At 47.3% G+C, this 17,345-nt stretch overlaps 2 protein-coding genes and 1 pseudogene across 12 annotated transcripts in view; 1 reads left to right on the forward strand and 2 right to left on the reverse strand.

The window, feature by feature from the left end:
- Window positions 1-5,533, reverse strand: part of ACBD5 (acyl-CoA binding domain containing 5) — a 48,089-nt gene extending 42,556 nt beyond the window's left edge. For 2 of the 10 annotated variants that reach the window (XM_050804527.1, XM_050804522.1), the window contains exons 1-2: window positions 5,467-5,533; window positions 3,708-3,863 (exon numbers count right to left, since the gene is read on the reverse strand). In XM_050804527.1, coding sequence (XP_050660484.1) covers window positions 3,708-3,783 — 76 coding nt within the window. In that variant the 5' untranslated portion in view covers window positions 3,784-3,863; window positions 5,467-5,533. Of the gene's footprint in view, window positions 1-3,707; window positions 3,874-4,066; window positions 4,270-5,235; window positions 5,387-5,466 lie in introns of those variants that run through there. The other 8 variants (XM_050804526.1, XM_050804523.1, XM_050804520.1 and 5 more) reach the window with 8 other exon arrangements.
- The window catches only part of RAB18 (RAB18, member RAS oncogene family), a 539,744-nt gene that overhangs the window by 291,363 nt on the left and 231,036 nt on the right, over window positions 1-17,345 (forward strand). The window lies entirely within an intron of this gene.
- On the reverse strand, window positions 8,616-14,288 carry LOC126962889 (leucine-rich repeat-containing protein 37B-like; annotated as a pseudogene). The gene is made up of 2 exons (XR_007728843.1): window positions 10,674-14,288; window positions 8,616-9,584 (listed from the first exon to the last, which is right to left on the reverse strand). The product of XR_007728843.1 is annotated as a leucine-rich repeat-containing protein 37B-like (transcript).

Genomic DNA, 17,345 nt, shown 5'->3' on the forward strand with positions numbered 1-17,345 from the left:
GACTTGGTCTCAAAAAAAAAAGCTGTGGAAATTACCACACAGATAAACTGAGAGCTGGTGTTTCAGGTTTGGCCGAGAGTGCATAATTAATTCTCAAATCACTATAACAATTATCTGTATAATATATGCACATTTAGGAGTACCTAATAGATACAGTGTTTTAATGACATAAACCTTTATAAAGCAGAGGGGAAAAAAAGGAGAAACCACAGTTTAAAACGGTCGCTTATTTAAATAACACAAATCTAAATTTAAAAGATCAAAAGTTGCCAGGCGCGGTGGCTCAAGCCTATAATCCCAGCACTCTGGGAGGCTGAGACGGGCGGATCACGAGGTCAGGAGATCGAGACCATCCTGGCTAATGTGGTGAAACCCTGTCTCTACTAAAAAAAAAAACAAAAACAAAAAACTAGCCAGGCGAGCTGGCGAGCGCCTGTAGTCCCAGCTACTCCGGAGGCTGAGGCAGGAGAATGGCGTGAACCTGGGAGGCGGAGCTTGCAGTGAGTGGAGATCCGGCCACTGCACTCCAGCCTGGGCGACAGAGCGAGACTCCGTCTCAAAAAAAAAAAGAAAAAGAAAAAAAGATCAAAAGTTTAATCTCAAAATATCTTCAGTAAGTCAACCAAATAAGTTTATTGGCTTAGGTGAATGATATTAAAAAGACCCCAAAACCGAGATCATTTATCGAGTGTAGTCTGTGTGTAAGACACTCAAGTAAGATTTCTGTTCTCAAGGTGCTCATACATGATGTATTTAATATGTATTTGAAATATTAGCTAAGAATTTAAATTTTAAAAGGTTAAGGTCATACCAAACATAGATGCCATAGGATTCATTACTATTTCAGGCCTTAAATAAGGATTGAGCAACAAGGAACAAAAAACTCCAAGATCTTGCTCTTCGTATAATGATTCAAAGCAAATCAAATGGTTTAAAAGTAGTATTACAAAAATATTTATAATTCATTATAACAAACTTCTGCTTCAATTAATATCAACTTAGTTTCAAGGGGTAACAGTATACTGGATGTTGTCCAACACAGTTACCACTTGATAGGGTATCTTTTTTTTTTTTTTTTGAGTTGGAGTCTGGCTCTTGTCACCCAGGCTGGAGTGCAATGGTGCAGTCTCAGCTGACTGCAACCTTCGCCTCCCAAGTTCAAGCGATTTTCCTGCCTCAGCCTCCCAAGTAGCTGGGATTACAGGAGCCGGTCACTACACCCAGCTAATTTTTGTATTTTTAGTAGAGGTGGGGTTTCACCATGTTGGCCAGGGTGGTCTTGAACTCCTGACCTCAGGGCCTGTCTCAGCCTCCCAAAGTGTTGGGACTACAGGTGTGAGCCACCATGTCTGGCCTGATATGTTATCTTTTTTTTTTTTTTTTTTTTGGAGACATAGTCTCTGTCACCCAGGCTGGAGTGCAGTGGTAGGATCTCAGCTCACTGCAAGCTCCGCCTCCCCAGTTCATGCCATTCTCCTGCCTCAGCCTCCCCAGTAGCTAGGACTACAGGCGCCCGCCACCACGCCCAACCAATTTTTTGTATTTTTAGTAGAGACGAGGTTTCACCGTATTAGCCAGGATGGTCTTGATCTCCTGACCTTGTGATCCGCCCGCCTCGTGATCAGCCCGCCTCGGCCTCCCAAAGTGCTGGGATTACAGGTGTGAGCCACCGCGCTGGCGGATAGGGTATCTTAAAACTTTGCAATACCTTCTTAAATGTTATGTAAATACAAAATGTACTTTATACGGGTTTCCTAATAAGGAATGTCAACAGGGATAGTGGCCTAGAGACATCAGTCTAGCTTTACCAGTTTTCAAAAAACTATAAAAACGTGTGCTTTAGGAGAAAGTGTAAACATACTACTTACATCAAGCTCTTAGAATCATACCTTTCTATGAACTCTAATAATCAGGGACTTAAAAAATCAATACCTAAATAAATTTATGTTATTTCTTTATATTTTGTTTATTCTTTCTTATCTTTCAGTCCCCCGTATGTCCTCCTGCAATAGAATGTCTGAAATTACAAAAGGTTCAGACAACACCGTAGAAGGAAAGAAATTACAAATGCAACACTATTTTGTGTGTATTTGTTTTAAAAACTTCCTGAATTTGTATTTAATTTTTACTGAATGATTTGTGAATATTCATTACCTAGCCAGATGATAATTAATGAAAACAGAAACCATGATATTAAATACTATAGTTGTATTCCTAGCTTTACAATTGTGGCACAGTAGTAGTACCTAACATTACTTTCTAAGTATGTTTATTGGGCCAGGCGCGGTGGCTCACGCCTGTAATCCCAGCACTTTGGGAGGCCTAGGCGGGCGGATCACCTGAGCTTGGGGGTTCAAGACCAGCCTGACCAACATGGAGAAACCCCGTCTCTACTAAAAATACAAAATTAGCCGGGCATGGTGACGCATGTGTGTAATCCCAGCTACTCGGGAGGCTGAGGCAGAAGAATCGTTTGAACCCGGGAGGTGGGGGTTGCGGCGAGCTGAGATTGCACCATTGCACTCCAGCCTGGGCAACAAGAGCGAAACTCCATCTCTAAATAAGTAAATATGTTTATTGTGAAATATAATTCATATAATGTAGAAAGATATGAATTGAAAAGTACGCCTTCCTCTCTAAGACTCTGCATTTAGAACAGAGAAAAATATTTAACTAGTAGCCAAAAACTTCGCATTGGTCTATGACATAAAATTACAAATTCAAAAAGCTCTGCAAATCGTTAACAGGGTTAATATGAAGAAAAACCACACCCACTAGTCAAATTGCTGAAAACCGAAGATAGAAAAGAAATCTAAAAAGCAGCCAGAGAAATAACACATTAAATACAAGAAAGAGTTCAGCAACTGGAATGACTTTTTTCTCACAAGCTGGAAAGAAGGTCCAATATGAATATAAAAAAGAGAACCTGATAGAATGGAATAGCAAATAAAAAGGTAGAAAATATATATTTATTAAAATAAAGAGAAATTATTTCACAACTGACTATATTCTTTCCTTTCTGTCCCTTCATATCAAAAGTTTTCAAAAGGCTTCAGCTGGTAGACCCTATGAGTGTGTGGCATTAGGCACCCCAGCCTAGAATTTTGTTTTTGTTTATTTGGCTTTTTTTTTTGATACGGAGTCTGGCTCTCTGGCCCAGGCTGGAGTGCAGTGGCACGATATCGGGTCACTGCAGCCTCTGCCTCCTGAGTTCAAGCAATTCTCCTGTCTCAGCCTCCCAAGTAGCTGGGACTACAGGCGCACACCACCATGCCCGGCTAATTTTTGTATTTTTTAGGAGAGATGGGGTTTCACCATATTGGTCAGGCTGGTCCTGAACTCCTGACCTCAGGTGATCCACCCACCTCGGCCTCCCAAAGTGCTGGAATTACAGGCGTGAGCCACCCCGCCTGGCCCGGATTTTTTTTTTTTTTTAGTATACACAAATCCGCAGTCATTAAGTGACAAGACTTCTGTTTTCAACAATATGAACTACTTAAAATCTGGATATTATATTTTTCTCCGGTTTGGAAGATCAAACGTTAATTAATTCATATTCAATAGCTCCCCTTCCACTACATGGCTCCTACACGGAAAAAAAAAGTAGGCTAAATAAACAACACTAGAACCAAAAAGTGAAAAGAGGTAAGCCGGGGCTTCGGGGCTCTCTGCAGCAGACGTCTCCAGCCGGGGCCCAGCGCACGTACCATTCTTCGGCAAACTCTGGATCACCTTCACTGCCGCCTCAAACCTGGTCTCGTGCACGGATCTCGTGTCCGCCATCTCCAGCTGCCAGCGTCGGCCCCGGTCCCAAGGTCTGTCGGCGGGAATCAGGCAGCAGCAGCACCAGCTTTCCCAAGAGCCTGCATGAAACTGGAACATGGAGCGCAGCCGCGGATCAACATGCCCCAAAGGGAGGAGGCCTGGGAGCGAAGCGGGTCAGTTTGTTCCCCTTTGCCCTGCCCTATCCAGGCCACACGGATCGAAGCGGCCAGGCTCCTTCCTCCTCCCCCGGGGCGTGACTAAGGCCACAAATCCGGCCCGCGACGACAGCAAAACAACTCACCGAGAGGAAGAGCATGTCTAGCAGAAGACAGAGGGGGTCCGGGCACCGGTGGCCGCGGAGCCGCTCTCCCACCCTGGGGACCCTGGCGGAGCAGCCACACCCCCCATTCCGCTGGAGTCCGTCTGTCAGTCCGTGCCCTCCCCACAGCCCCGCCCCAGAGTCACCGGAGGATCCACTGGCGTCGCCGCCGCAGCGGCAGTGCGCAAACCCCACCCACTCGACCCGCCGCCGCGGCGAGGACGCGAGCGGTCCGTCTGTCCCCAGAGGAGGGTCCGGGAAGCGAGGAAAGGAGGAGAGAGAACCTTCCAGGGGGCCACAGTCCCGGCTCGGTGCGGGGAGCACCCTGTGCGCACTTTTGTTCAGAAGGGGGAAACCGAGGCCGGACCTATGTGTCCGCTCTGGCAGCCGGGTGGACAAAGTGCGCGCTGGGGATGCGCGGTTGGGTTCTGCTCCTGGGCCCAAAGCTGCACTCGACGGCACCGCTGGGCAACAAAAATGACTCTGCGGTCCCCAGCGCCTGCACTCTCCTAAGTTAAGGTTTGAGGAAGGTAATGGGGCCTAAGCAAAGGGCTTTAAGTCGGGGCAGGTTCTGTGCGAAACTCCAGTACTGCCATTTAAATTATGTGACCTAGGGCAAGTCACTTAGCCTCTCCAGTGGCAATCGTGACACCACTCTAAAGGGTAGATGGAGAAAAGCATTGGGGACCTTGGATGGAGGTGCTCAGCAGTCCTTGGCCCGCAGGTCTTCGACAGTTTTCGCCGCCCTGAGCCAAGAACGTCCGAGGAGCAGCCTAAGGAGAGGGGAGGTCGTCGGCTCCTAAACTGGGCTGGGACGGAGGGCAACTTTCCCCTCTACTACCTTTTCCACCCAGCCCCAGGGAGCCAGGCACCTCCCGCTGGATTTTATAGGAGACTGGGCTTGGGGACGGCCAGGCACAGTGGCTCACGCCTGTAATCTCGACACTTTGAGAGGCCGAGTGGGGAGGATCGCTTGAAGCCAGGAGTTCAAGACGAGCCTGGGCAATATGGCGAGACCCTGGCTCTATTTAAGAAACCAATAATTAAAAAAAAAAAAAAATTAAAAATAGGATACTGGGCGTGGAGGGAGGGGCCAATAACAGTATGGGTCGTCAATCCTAGATAGGGGGTACCCTGGGCCTTCAACTTACTAGCGCAACCCCCAGCGTCCTTAGGCATTTGGGAAGTGCCGCAGGCCCAGCGTTGGTGGGGGGACTGACTAGGTTGTGAGGGGTGGAGTCCTGGGGCCCGGAAATCCCAAAGTCTCCCGGATGGAAGAGTCGTTTTTGTCAGTTCGGGGATGGGTTAGGAGGGTTACTAGTAAAAATCTAGGCGCAGATCGTAAGTTACTCTTCCCTCGGAGCCGCGGCGCCGGCATTTACCTTGGTACTGCCGGGCAAGGCCTGTCCGGTAATGTCCCCGACGCCCGCCCCTCGCCCTGCCCCGCGGGCTTATGGGAAATGTAGTCCTCCGCTCTGCCGCGCTTCCGGATACCTCCCAGCGGCGGGCGGTATTCCTGCTAGATCTTCCGGTTCGGCGTCTCTGTCCAGGCGACGCAGCCGCCGTGCGACGGAAAGCCCTCTTTCCTAGCCGGTTGCATTTCGTGCTACTTCGAAATGCCACATCCGCTTCTTCCAGCTGAAGTTTCTGTCTCTTACGTGATGTGTGAGTGGATGGACAGATTGTCCTCAGCTTTAAGGGCAATTCAGGGTGGGAAGGTATCTGGACAGGATGAAGCAAACAGGAAAGATCTGCCTTAGAGGGGAACAATTCACACACACCACAGAAAGAGAGAGAGAGAGAATGAAGTATATTATCAATCCCTATCCCAAGCCTAGGAAATTTGAGCACAAGGTGAGTCATTTATTTAAGAACACTGGTGCTTTCCATGGTTGATTTGCTGGTAAATGACAGATGTGAGTGTGGTAAACATGTCTTGTCTCCCCACTGCACCCACCATCCTGTGCATCATGGAAACCTGTCTCGATGATCAGCGGCCATGTGTGATGGGGTGGAAGGGACAGTCTCCAGAGACAGAATCCTGGGACCTTCCCTGACTTCGCAACTTACTAGCTTTCTTGCCACATTATTTAGTTTTTTCAAGCCGTAGTTTCCTTAAAATGGTGAATATTATCAATCCCTATCCCATAGGAAATTTGGAGCACATGAGTTCATTCAAGTAAAGTATATCATTAGCAGGCCATAACACAGGCAGGAAGAAGAAAATACAATAATTGTGTGTGTGTGGTGGGGTGTCACATCTTCATAAAATTCAACCCTACCCCCATTTCAGTCACTTGTCAGGGAGGAAAGCCAAGAAGCCAATTCCAAGAGTTTAGTGTGACATCAGTGTCTAGGTCATCTAAATCAGGCCCTTTCTGCCATACCTGTCCAAGTCCTGCAGCAATTAACACTGCAGAGCTATATTTACATAAGTAGCTTTATAGTCTCTGTGTATATGCTGGGCAGAGCTGATTCATTTCACACATCATTTGCACTTGTTACAGAACTCCTTCAATACTAACACCCAAACATATTGGACAAAGAAGAGAAGGCAGACACTTTTGTTTTGTTGCTTGTTTTCTGATTTTGTAATACGGTATTTTCAACTTCTTAGAGACATTGGCCCCGTATTACAGGCCTATGTCACACACCCTGTTGTGAATTAAAAGTCTTTTTTACAGCTGCCCTTGCAATGATAAACTACTATTTGCATTGAAAGTAGTTATTGCCCTTTCCATATAAAATTGTACTCATAGATCATTTTAAAGTAATACATTTTTTTTCTTAAAGAGATGAAATTGGAAAATAAAGTGGTAATAGTGTGTTTAATTTATAAGTAAACCCTAGGAACACAATTTCTTTTACTTTGTTATTATCACAAAACAATAAAAATTATCTTGTTTTTAACAGATTCCTATTATTAACAAATCCTACTTGTATCCTATTTATTTGTCACCTATGTGAAAGTCTTCTTTTTCTTCTTGCTAGAGACCTAAATTGTGATGATCAAATTGAATGGTATAAATAAGCAATTCGATGATTAATTTGCTACACCCTACTCCAAAATATGAGACATATTCAAGGCCAAGGTTATCAATAAAATACAGGCAGAAGTTAGGCAGAATGAAAAATAAGGCATACACCTGTGTATTCCTCAAGTCTGTTTTTTTCTTCTTGTTTTCTCACATCATTCAAGTCACCAAAATTTTATTGCTTATTACATGACAAGAAATATAATGTTGGACATAAAATGAATAAAGGAAATTATCCTTAAGAAATTTACAATGTGGAGAAAAAGATGCAGTAATATAACATCATAATGCAATATAATCCAGTGCATATCATACAGTGCAATGAGTTCTATGAAAGATCTATTAATAAAATGCTTGGGGAAAACAGAGGAGGTATAGTGACTCCTGATCCTGGCTTCTGGAGAAAACCAGAAAAGACTAGAGAGGAGGAAGCATATTTACTGACCTTGAGGAACAAGGAGGATACATTCTGTGGGAAAGAGGTGGGCTGGGCGCAGTGTCTCACATCTGTGATCTGAGCACTTTGGGAGGCCAAGGCAGGAGGATCGCTTGCCAGGAGTTTGAGGTTACAGTGAGTTATGATCACACCACTGCACTCCAGCCTGGCCAGTAGAGCAAGGCCTATCACTATCCAAAAAAAAGTTGGGCATTCCATATAGACGACATGCAAAGGCAGAGGAGGAACTGAGTTTTGGGAGATAAAGAGGATTTGGAAGGAACATAGAAGGTATGACAAATATTAGTGAGATAAGAATTTGGGCCGGGCGCGGTGGCTCATGCCTGTAATCCCAGCACTTTGGGAGGCCGAGGCCGACGGATCACGAGGTCAGGAGATCGAGACCATCCTGGCTAACACGGTGAAACCCCATCTCTACTAAAAATACAAAAAGAAATTAGCTGGGCTTAGTGGTGGGTGCCTGTAGTCCAGCTACTTGGGAGGCTGAGGCAGGAGAATGGCGTGAACCCGGGAGGCGGAGTTTGCAGTGAGCCGAGATCGCGCCACTGCACTCTAGCCTGGGTGACAGAGCGAGACTCCGTCTCAAAAAAAAAAAAAAAAAGAATTTGGAGTAAAATTGGAGGCATCATGTCAGAAATTCAGACGTTAACATGGGGGCTTTAGGGAGCCATTACCTAAATTTAAACAGGGCTGTGGTGATAATTTTTTCTAAAAAAAGCAACACAACAAAATTGAGAGCACTTAGGAGGAAGAATTTGGAAATGGCAGAACCACTGCAAAGGTGGAAAATATTTACTTTTGACTAAATTCCTATATTGAGGCATGTTAAATAGAGAATTCATGACTGTGTGTTTTTAATAGAGCCTAAGCTTCTTGAATTATTACTCACTTTAGTTAGAATCACTGCAGTTCTATGCATAAAATTAAGACAGACAAAACAGATATATTGAAAGTTAAGATAACTGAACAAGTAGATTATTCTTCTAGTGTCTTGTAGACTTCTCAAGATGATCAAGAAGTCTACTGTATCACTGTCAGTGCACAATATATAATAAACTAATGATTTTGTTTTCCACCAAGAACAATGGTATTGTAAAATCTCCACCCCCTGAGGATATGTTTTCAGGTCTGGGTGACTAATTATACTGGGAAACAAGGGAGGGAATGATGGCCCTGTGCTTCCTCTGCCCGCTGCCTCTGTGGACGCGTGGGCTGCTGGCTTCAGTCCCGCTTTTCTTTCTCATGGCCCTTGTTGTTTATGCTAAGTATTTTTGCAGGAGGCCTGAGGCGGGCTGGGGTCACTCTGTGTTCTCCTCCTATGGCAGGGCTTCACTCTCCTCCCCCTTCTATGTTGGGGCTTCGCTGTCCCCAGGGTCCCTGTTGAGGATCTCATCCTCATTAGATGACTTCTTGTGCAGCTTCCATGCCTGGTATTTACTCTTGTGGCATTGAGAGGTTTGTACATATCTTTAAGCCAGAGCGGCTGTCTGAGAAAGATTCAACCTGAGTCTCACTTCGCGAAGAGCATCTCCTCTATGGCAGAAATCTGAAAATGCCCCTTGAGAATCCTTCATCTTCTTGTGATGACCTTCGGTGAGAATAAATCTCAATGAGGCAGAAAACTAGAATTAAAGTCGTTAGTATTTCAGTCACAAATATTGCCAAGATGAGTTTGTTGTTATAGCCATATCCTGGAACTTCTATTGTGAGCTTACTCGACTTTTGCTGTTTCCGTTCATTCTGGGCTTCCGTGCTCTCGTTGATACAGTTCTCAGTTTTCCACTGGTCCGTATCCATTATGCCTTGGACACCTTTACTTCTTGCTGCTCACTGAGAAGCTTCATCAGGAGGCCTGTCCTGGAGATGAGCTTGGCACAGGTCAATTGCACGTGGGTCTCAGAGCAGTCCATCTTCAAGGTCCGGATAACATGAGAAATGAGCCTGCGCACATTGTTGTTGGGGATGAGGGACCGCAGCTGCTGGGTTAGCTGAATTTCAAACTGATCACCTGGAGATGAGAGCAATGAGTAATTGAAGCTTTGGGGCTCGGGGGACAGGTCGGTGCCCACGTTGTTGTATTCCCATTTTGTCTCAGTTTGTGTAATAGTTGGCCCTAAGTTGAACGCAGTCCCAGCAGAATCTGCCTCAGGAGGAGGATTGTAGTTTGTGTTTTCAGAGATGGTGCCTTCTGGCATAGTAGTGTTTTCCATAAAAATGTTTTCTTCAAAGGCATTTCTTGCAGTTGTGTTTTTTACATTAGGGTTTTCTATAAAACGTTCTGAAGGAGCAAATGCTTCCGGAAGAGGATTTTCCTGAGGGCTCGGGTCTCCTAAGAGGTGGAGGCAGAAGGCACGCCCATGGAGAACAGTTTCAACATTCATAGGCTTTTCGCTGCAGAGAACGGAGGCCTCTTTGCGAGCATCGACTGCTCTTTCTGTGTGAACGAAAAGGCTTGGTGTAGTCGGTGTTTCCCACTAACTTCTCAGACCCCTGCTCTATTTGAGGCTGTTTCAGCTCCCTTGGGTTGGACTCCCGAGCCTTATTTCTTTGGCAGTGTTCTCTGCAAATGTCTGGGCCCATCTTCCCTCCTGATGCTCTGCTTTCCCACCTCTTCGAAGTGCCTTTTCTGGATGCTCCTTGGGCCCATGAGGAGTCTGTTCAGCAGGTTTTTGCCTATGCTTTGAATCTTTGCCAGGCTGTTTTCCTATAGCTGGATAGTTTCTAATTTCTTTTCAAATATTTGGCATTTAAAATTGTCCTAGAAAGCTGGACTGCAAAAGCATGGCAGTTTTTTCTTCCCTTTTAACTTCATCGATTTTTTCTTGTATTTCTGCATCTAACATATTTTCCAGCAAATACAGCTTTCTCAATTTATTTTCATAAGTTGAGTTGTTGGATACAGGTTGAAGAGAGGGGCTCTTTGTATTGTTTTTCAAAATACCCAGGGGCCTATCTCCATCTTGCACATTTGAAGAAAGCAGTTTAATGAACGGTAACAACATTGATTTCACATCTAGATTTACCGCTCAGAAATAAGGCAAGATGTAACTTAGTGCACTGATAACATCCCTCACGTCATTGGTGTCTAGCTGTCCACTCCCAAAGACTGACAAGTTGATGCCATTGCTGTCTGAGGCCGCCTCCGGCTCAAAAGTCAGCTCAGTGCTCGTGTGCTTCTTCGGAGCTTGTAACACCTTCATGAACGCTCCTTCTGGATTCCCTACAGATGCTTCTTCAGGACAATGTATGGTGTTTGTCAGACATGCACTGTTGCAGTGCAGCTTGACTGTCTTGCAGAGAGCCTTAATGCTATTTTTAAATTGGCAGAGGCAGCAGACCACATGGCTACATAAGATCAGTTTCTCCAGTTCAACAGTCATCATGAGAATGTTCTTAATTGTTGTAAATGGGACATGCGTTGTTCCCATGTTTAGATATTTTAATGCTGGCAGTTTAAAGAGATATGGATCTTCAACAGTTGTCAGAGGATTGCGATTGAGAATTAACTTGTGTAAAAACTGCATTCCGTGCCAGGCCTGAAATGTTCCAAAGCTCAGTTCTGTAAGTAAATTGCAACCAAGATTTATAAACTGCAAAAATGGTAGTGGTTCAAATGTATGTCTTTCAATAGACTGTATTTTATTGCAGGATAAATCTAAATACTGGAGGGATAGCAGGCCTTCAATGAATCCTTATGTAATTCAGTCAAATAATTTTCATTGACAATTAATTTCTTGCATGCTTTCCATACATTTCCATCAATGTAAGAAATATAGTTTCCTTGGAAATTTAAGATGCTGAAGGTGCCATTGTGGGTGTTGGGCTCTGGCAGGCAGATCAATACACGACACCGTATTTACAGAGCTCACATATGTTGGTGCTTGTGGAGGCCTTCTGTTCCTCTGGTGCAGTTAAAGCCTTATTTTGGGCATAACTTTCAGACTGAACCAATGAATCCTGAGTAGGTTCTAGTTCAGTAGGCGGACCGGTGACTTCAGTCAGTTTTCGATGCAGAGTCTGAACCTGGTCTGGACGAGGAGCTGTAGTCTTCTCCAGGGCTATAGAATGTCCAATCTCTGTAGTGGGCTCTGGTGTGATGGCAAGCCCCAGGTCTGGAGGCTGAGTTGAGGTCTTCTCCATGGTTGGAGGCAGTTTAACCTCTGCAGTAGGTTCTGTAGTTATGATAAGCTCCAGGTCCAGAGGTGGGACTGTGACTTAAGTCAGGTGTGAATGCTGAGCCTGACCCTTGTCTGAAGGTGGAAGTGTCCTCAGTTCTGGAGGAGGAGCTGTAGTCGTCAGGGCTGTAGAAGGTTCAAAGTCTGTCGTGGATTCTGGAGTGCTGGTAAGCCCCAGATCCAAAGGTTGAACTGTGGCTTGAGTCAGGTTTGAATGCTGAGTCTGAACCTGGTCTGGATGTGGAAGTGTCACTTTAGGGTGCTTGGGAGGAACTAGAGTCTTCTTCAGGGGTGTAGAATGTCCAACCTCCGTAGTGGGTTCTGGAGTGATGGTAAGTCCCAGGTCCAAAGGTTGAACTGTAACGCTGGGTGACATTGGATGCTGAGCTTGATCCTGACCTGGTGTTGGAATTGTTACCTCTTGATATACTGGAAGTTGGGGTACAACTTTTTTAGGAGGCTGAGTTGGGGTCTCCTGCATGGTAGGAGAAAGTTCAACCTCTGTTGTGGATTCTGGAGTGATGGTAAGCCCCAGGTCCAAAGGTTGAACTGTGGCTTGAGTCAGGTTTGAATGCTCTGGAGGTTGGGCTACAACTACATTAGGGAGCTCTGGAGTCTGAGCTGGACCCTCCTCAGCGGTCTGTGGATGCTCAGCTGCAGCCTTCTGCTGGGTTGGAGAGGGATTTGCATTATTAATAGGTTCCGGAAATTGAACTGAAGTCTCTTGTTGAATTGCTAAAGGTAAAGCCTCTTCCAATGACTCTGGAGGCAGAGGTGGGCCCCCATGCTGGATAGCAGGAGGTTCTACATCATTACCTGGCCCTGAGAGCTGAGCTGTAGCCTCCTGGTGGACTGCAGAAGTTCCCACCTCTGCACTAGGCTGTGTTCCTATGGTGAGCTGCATGTCTGGAGGCTTAACAGAGACATTGGGCAAATCTGAATGCTGAGTTTGATGGTGACCTGGAATCGAAACTGTGACTTCATGATGTTCTGGAGGCTGAGCTGGGTCTCCGGCTGGGTCTGAGAAGATTCAACCTACCCAGAAGACTCAGAAGGCTGAGCTGGCTGCTCCTGCTCACTGGGGGAAAGTGCAGGCTCTATAGGAGGACCTGGAGGTTCAGTTGGGGCTTCCTCTTGGTTTGCAGAAGGTTCCATCCCTTCTGGAGGCTAAGCTGAGGTCTCCTGCTGGGTCTGAGAAGATTCAACCTCCCCAGAAGACTCAGAAGGCTGAGCTGGCTGCTCCTGCTCACTGATGGAAAGTTCACGCTCCATAGGAGAACCTGGAGGCTCAGTTGGGGCCTCCTGTTGGGTCGCAGAACGTTCCACCTCCTCTGGAAACTGAATTGGGGCCTCCTGCTGGGCTTGGGAAGATTCTGTCTCATTGGTAGGCTCCGAAGTTATGGTAACCTCCATATCTGCAGGTTCAACTGTAATGTTGGGCAAGTTATAATGAGCTTGATCCTCACCTGGAGGTTGAACTGTCACCTCATGGTTCGGTAGAGTTTGAGCTTGACTCTCCATAGAGTACTCTGGAGGCCCAGCTGGGACCCCCTGCTGGGTTGAAGAAGGTTCTTCCTCCTCAGGGAGCTGTGGAAGCTGCGCTGGGGCTTCTTGCTGGAGTGAAGAGGACTGGATGTCTTCAAGGGTCTCTGGATTTTGAGTTTCAGGCTCTAGATGGAAATGAGAAAGTCCAACTTGCTCAGAGAGCCCTAGGGGCTCATCCAAGTTAACCCGGAGTTCTGGAGGCAGCTGCCGGGATACAGTGTGTCTATACTCCAATATTCAGCCTGCAAAGTCTGTTTCTGATGCTGAAGTTTGGATAATTGGTGTGGAATTCCAACAATCTTAGCAAGGCTCCAACGCTGAGCTAGATCTTTCTTCAGGTTCTTGGGCGAAACAATAAATTCGGTTGGTTTTGAAACCTTACTGTCTAGTGGAACAAGTATTTCATCTGCCTGATGACCTGCAGCCCGATCGAAATCTGCAGTTTGAAACTTACTTTTGAGGCGAGGAGGCTGAACTAGGGTCTGGTTCTGATCCCCGTTCAGCATTGGAACCACCTCTGGGAGCCTTTCTTGCAGAGTCAGCTTGTCATTTAAATCCTGGTGTGCAGCCCAGAACTGCTCTGACCCCAGGAGCAGCTCTCCAGCTGAATCCATGTCCAGGTATGGCACCACATTTTCAGTCGATTCCTGGGGTGGGGCTGACATCTGCCAGGAAGCAGAGGGCCCCAGGTAATCAAAGTCCCCGGGGTCTGCCGGGGGAGTAGGCGCATGGGGAGATTCCCATGGGAGATGGGAGGAGCGGGAAGACCAGGGCTCAGGCGGCCCCAGGGGTGGCAGGGGAGTTAGAGGTCAGCTTGAGCGGGTCCTTGACCCACTCCAGAGGCTGAGCCTCCTTGACTAGTAGCCACAATAGTTGCCACGTGAGGAGGGGCCATGGGCCCCAGAAACGCAGCTGAACATGACACATGCTGGCGCCGCACACTAAGCTGCAGCCATTCTGGCAGCCCCAAGACCCTCATGCTCCTTATAAGCGTGCGCCGCGCCCTGTCTTTATGACACCTTTATTTATGCCTTTATTAGGCTCAGGTCTAGATCTGCTCCATGTCACCATGGCAATCTGATGTCACAATCCCGCCCAAGCACCCCTTCCCATGCCTCCTCGCCGGAATACCCCTCCCCTCCCCTTCGTGAGGGAGGATTTGGGCCGCAGACCCGGGTGGTCCCAGGACTCCAGCGGCCTGCTGTGGTGGGGTAGGGTTGGGTGGGGGCACGGCAGAGCTTCCTGAGGAAGTCACGGGACCTCTCCTGGGGATATTCAGAAGCGCTAGTCCAGTTCTGGCAGCCTGAACTCTTCCTCCTTCAAGGTGAAATCGAGAGTACTCTTCCTTCCAGGGAGAGCAACTGACCTGTAATCCCAGCTACTCAGGAGGCTAAAGCAGGAGAATCTCTTGAACCTGAGAGAGGCAGAGGCTGCAGTGAGCCGAGATCGCAACATTGCATTCCAGCCTGGAGTGCTGCTGTAGGTACTATGGCTCCTGAAGCTGCTTTCCGTGTAGCAACTGGCGTCCTCGTCATCGTCTTCCAACTCCTCTGGGTAATCGGAGTCATCGTCGTCGTCCTCCGTCTCATCCTCCTAGTTGTCCTCACACTCCTGGGTCTCCTCGGCGTCACCGTCCTCGCTCCTCCTCGCTCTCGAGGTCATCGTATACCACTTTGTCGACAGCCCTCCGGGCCAGGTGGCTGTCCCCGCCTCCTCGCCCCGCCCCGCCCCCCGCCGGCCAGGGACGCTGGGGCTTGGGGGTGCTGGCGGCGGCGGCTTCCTCCTGCTACTGCTGCCCACTCCGGGCGAGCTCAGCCGCGTCTTGGGCGCCACCTCAGCCTGGTGGCGGCCCACCTGCCCCGGCTGCTACCGCGTTGCCGCGAGCGGAGCCCCCGGATGGGTTCGGACGCGGGCGGCGGCTGCGGGGCCAGGGCGCAGCGCTCCTCAGCGGGAGCCGCGGGCTACCTGGTTGGCCAGGCCCGCCGGCTCCTTAGGTTGGAGCCGAGGCACGGGAGAAGGGAAAGCGGGCGGGGAGGGGCGGGCGCAGTGGGGGCGGTGGGCCGGGTAGGGAGGCCCTAGGGGCCGGGCGGGTGGAGGGAGAAGGCTCAATCCGAATCGCTGGGGCCCTACTCTGGATCACCTTCAGCCACCATTTTGTTTCTTCCCGCCCAATATACTGATTCTTAAATCCCTGTAGGTTTCAAGAAAAAAAAAAAAAAAAAAAAAAAAAAAAATATATATATATATATATATTTAGTCTTAATTTGACCGGGCCCGGTGGCTCACGCCTGTAATCCCAGTACTTTGGGAGGCCGATGCGGGTGGATCACGAGGTCAAGAGATCAAGACCATCCCGGCCAACAAGGTGAAACCCCGTCTCTACTAAAAATACAAAAATTAGCCGGGTATGGTTGTGGGCACCAGCAGTCCCAGCTACTCCAGAGGCTGAGGCAGAAGGATCACTTGAACCTGGGAGGCGGAGGTTGTAGATGAGGCACTGCACTCCAGCCTGGCCGTGGAGCGAGACTCTGTCTTAAAAAAAAAAAAAAAAAAAAAAAAAAGAAGCAGTTGGACTCATGATGAAGCCCTGGGGAAACATTCTCAAGATGCAAGGGCGGCACTATGCCAAAGGAGACATTCTGAAAGCAGGAGGCATCATCTTTTATACATATTCAGTCACAGATCTTTATATAGTAGTTCTTACTCCGTAGGAAGAATCTACAGGAAAATAAGAGGTAGCAACAGTAGTGTCCCCAGTTACAGATGCCCCCAATAATCTTCTAAGGTTTTCTGTGATTCTCATCCCTGCCGCTCTGGGATCTGGAAGGCAGGCAAGTCCTGCTCTCTAAAGAAGATTATCTGCCGGGGGGGCTTTAGATTCCTTGGGTCCAGTAACCAAAAGACGATGGGGCAGGATTAATATACCCTGATCAGCAGGAGGAGGTGGGACTGCTTTTCCACAGAAGCAGCAGAGATAATCTCTCTTTCTCTCTCTCTCACTCACATACACACACACACACACACACACACACACACACATACACACACACACACACACACACACCCCCCACCCCCATACTCTCTCTCTCTCTTTTGTTATTAATTTCCTGCTGCAGTGCAGTGGCAGGATTTTGGCTCATGGCAACCTCCGCCTCCTGGGTTCAAGCGTTTCTCCTGCCTCAGCCTCCGGAGTAGCTGGGACTATAGGCGAATGCCACCACACCGGACTAATTTTTGTATATTCAGTAGAGACGGGGTTTCACCATGTTGGCCAGGATAGTCTCAATCTCTTGAGCTTGTGATCTGCCAGCCTTGGCCTCCCAAAGTGCTGGGATTACAGACATGAGCCACCGAGCCCACCCTGTCTTCCTTAATTCTATTGTGTGTTGAGAAGTTTGTTAACTTTTCCAAACAGTAGATTATTTACTTATAGGTTAGATGTATCTTCTTACAGTAATTTCACTTGGAGGATAAATTTTATTTTATTTTATTTTATTTATTTTTATTATGCTTTAAGTTCTGGGATACATGTGCAGAACATGCAGGTTTGTTACATAGGTATACATGTGCCATGGTGGTTTGGTGCACGCATGAACCCATCATCTATGTTAGGTATTTCTCCTAATGTTATCCCTCCTGTACTTCCCCACCCCCAGACAGGCCCCAGTATGTGGTGTTCCACTTCGTGTTCGTGTGTTCTCATTGTTCAGCTCCCACTTATGAGTGATGTATCTCAAAATAATAAAAGCTATTTATGACCAACCCACAGCCAATATCATACTGAATGGGCAAAAGCTGGGAGCATTCCATTTGAAAAGTGACACAAGACAAGGATGCCCTCTCTCACCATGCCTATTCAACATAGTATTGGAAGTTCTGGCCAAGGCAATCAGGCAAGAGAAAGAAATAAAGCATATTCAAATAGGAAGAGAGGAAGTTAAATCATCTCTGTTTGCAGATGACATGATTGTATATTTAGAAAACCCCATCGTCTCAGCCCAAAATCTCCTTAAGCTGATAAGTAACTTCAGCAAAGTCTCAGGATACAA

The sequence above is a fragment of the Macaca thibetana genome, chromosome 9 (genome assembly GCF_024542745.1).
Source record: "Macaca thibetana thibetana isolate TM-01 chromosome 9, ASM2454274v1, whole genome shotgun sequence".
Taxonomy (NCBI): domain Eukaryota; kingdom Metazoa; phylum Chordata; class Mammalia; order Primates; family Cercopithecidae; genus Macaca; species Macaca thibetana.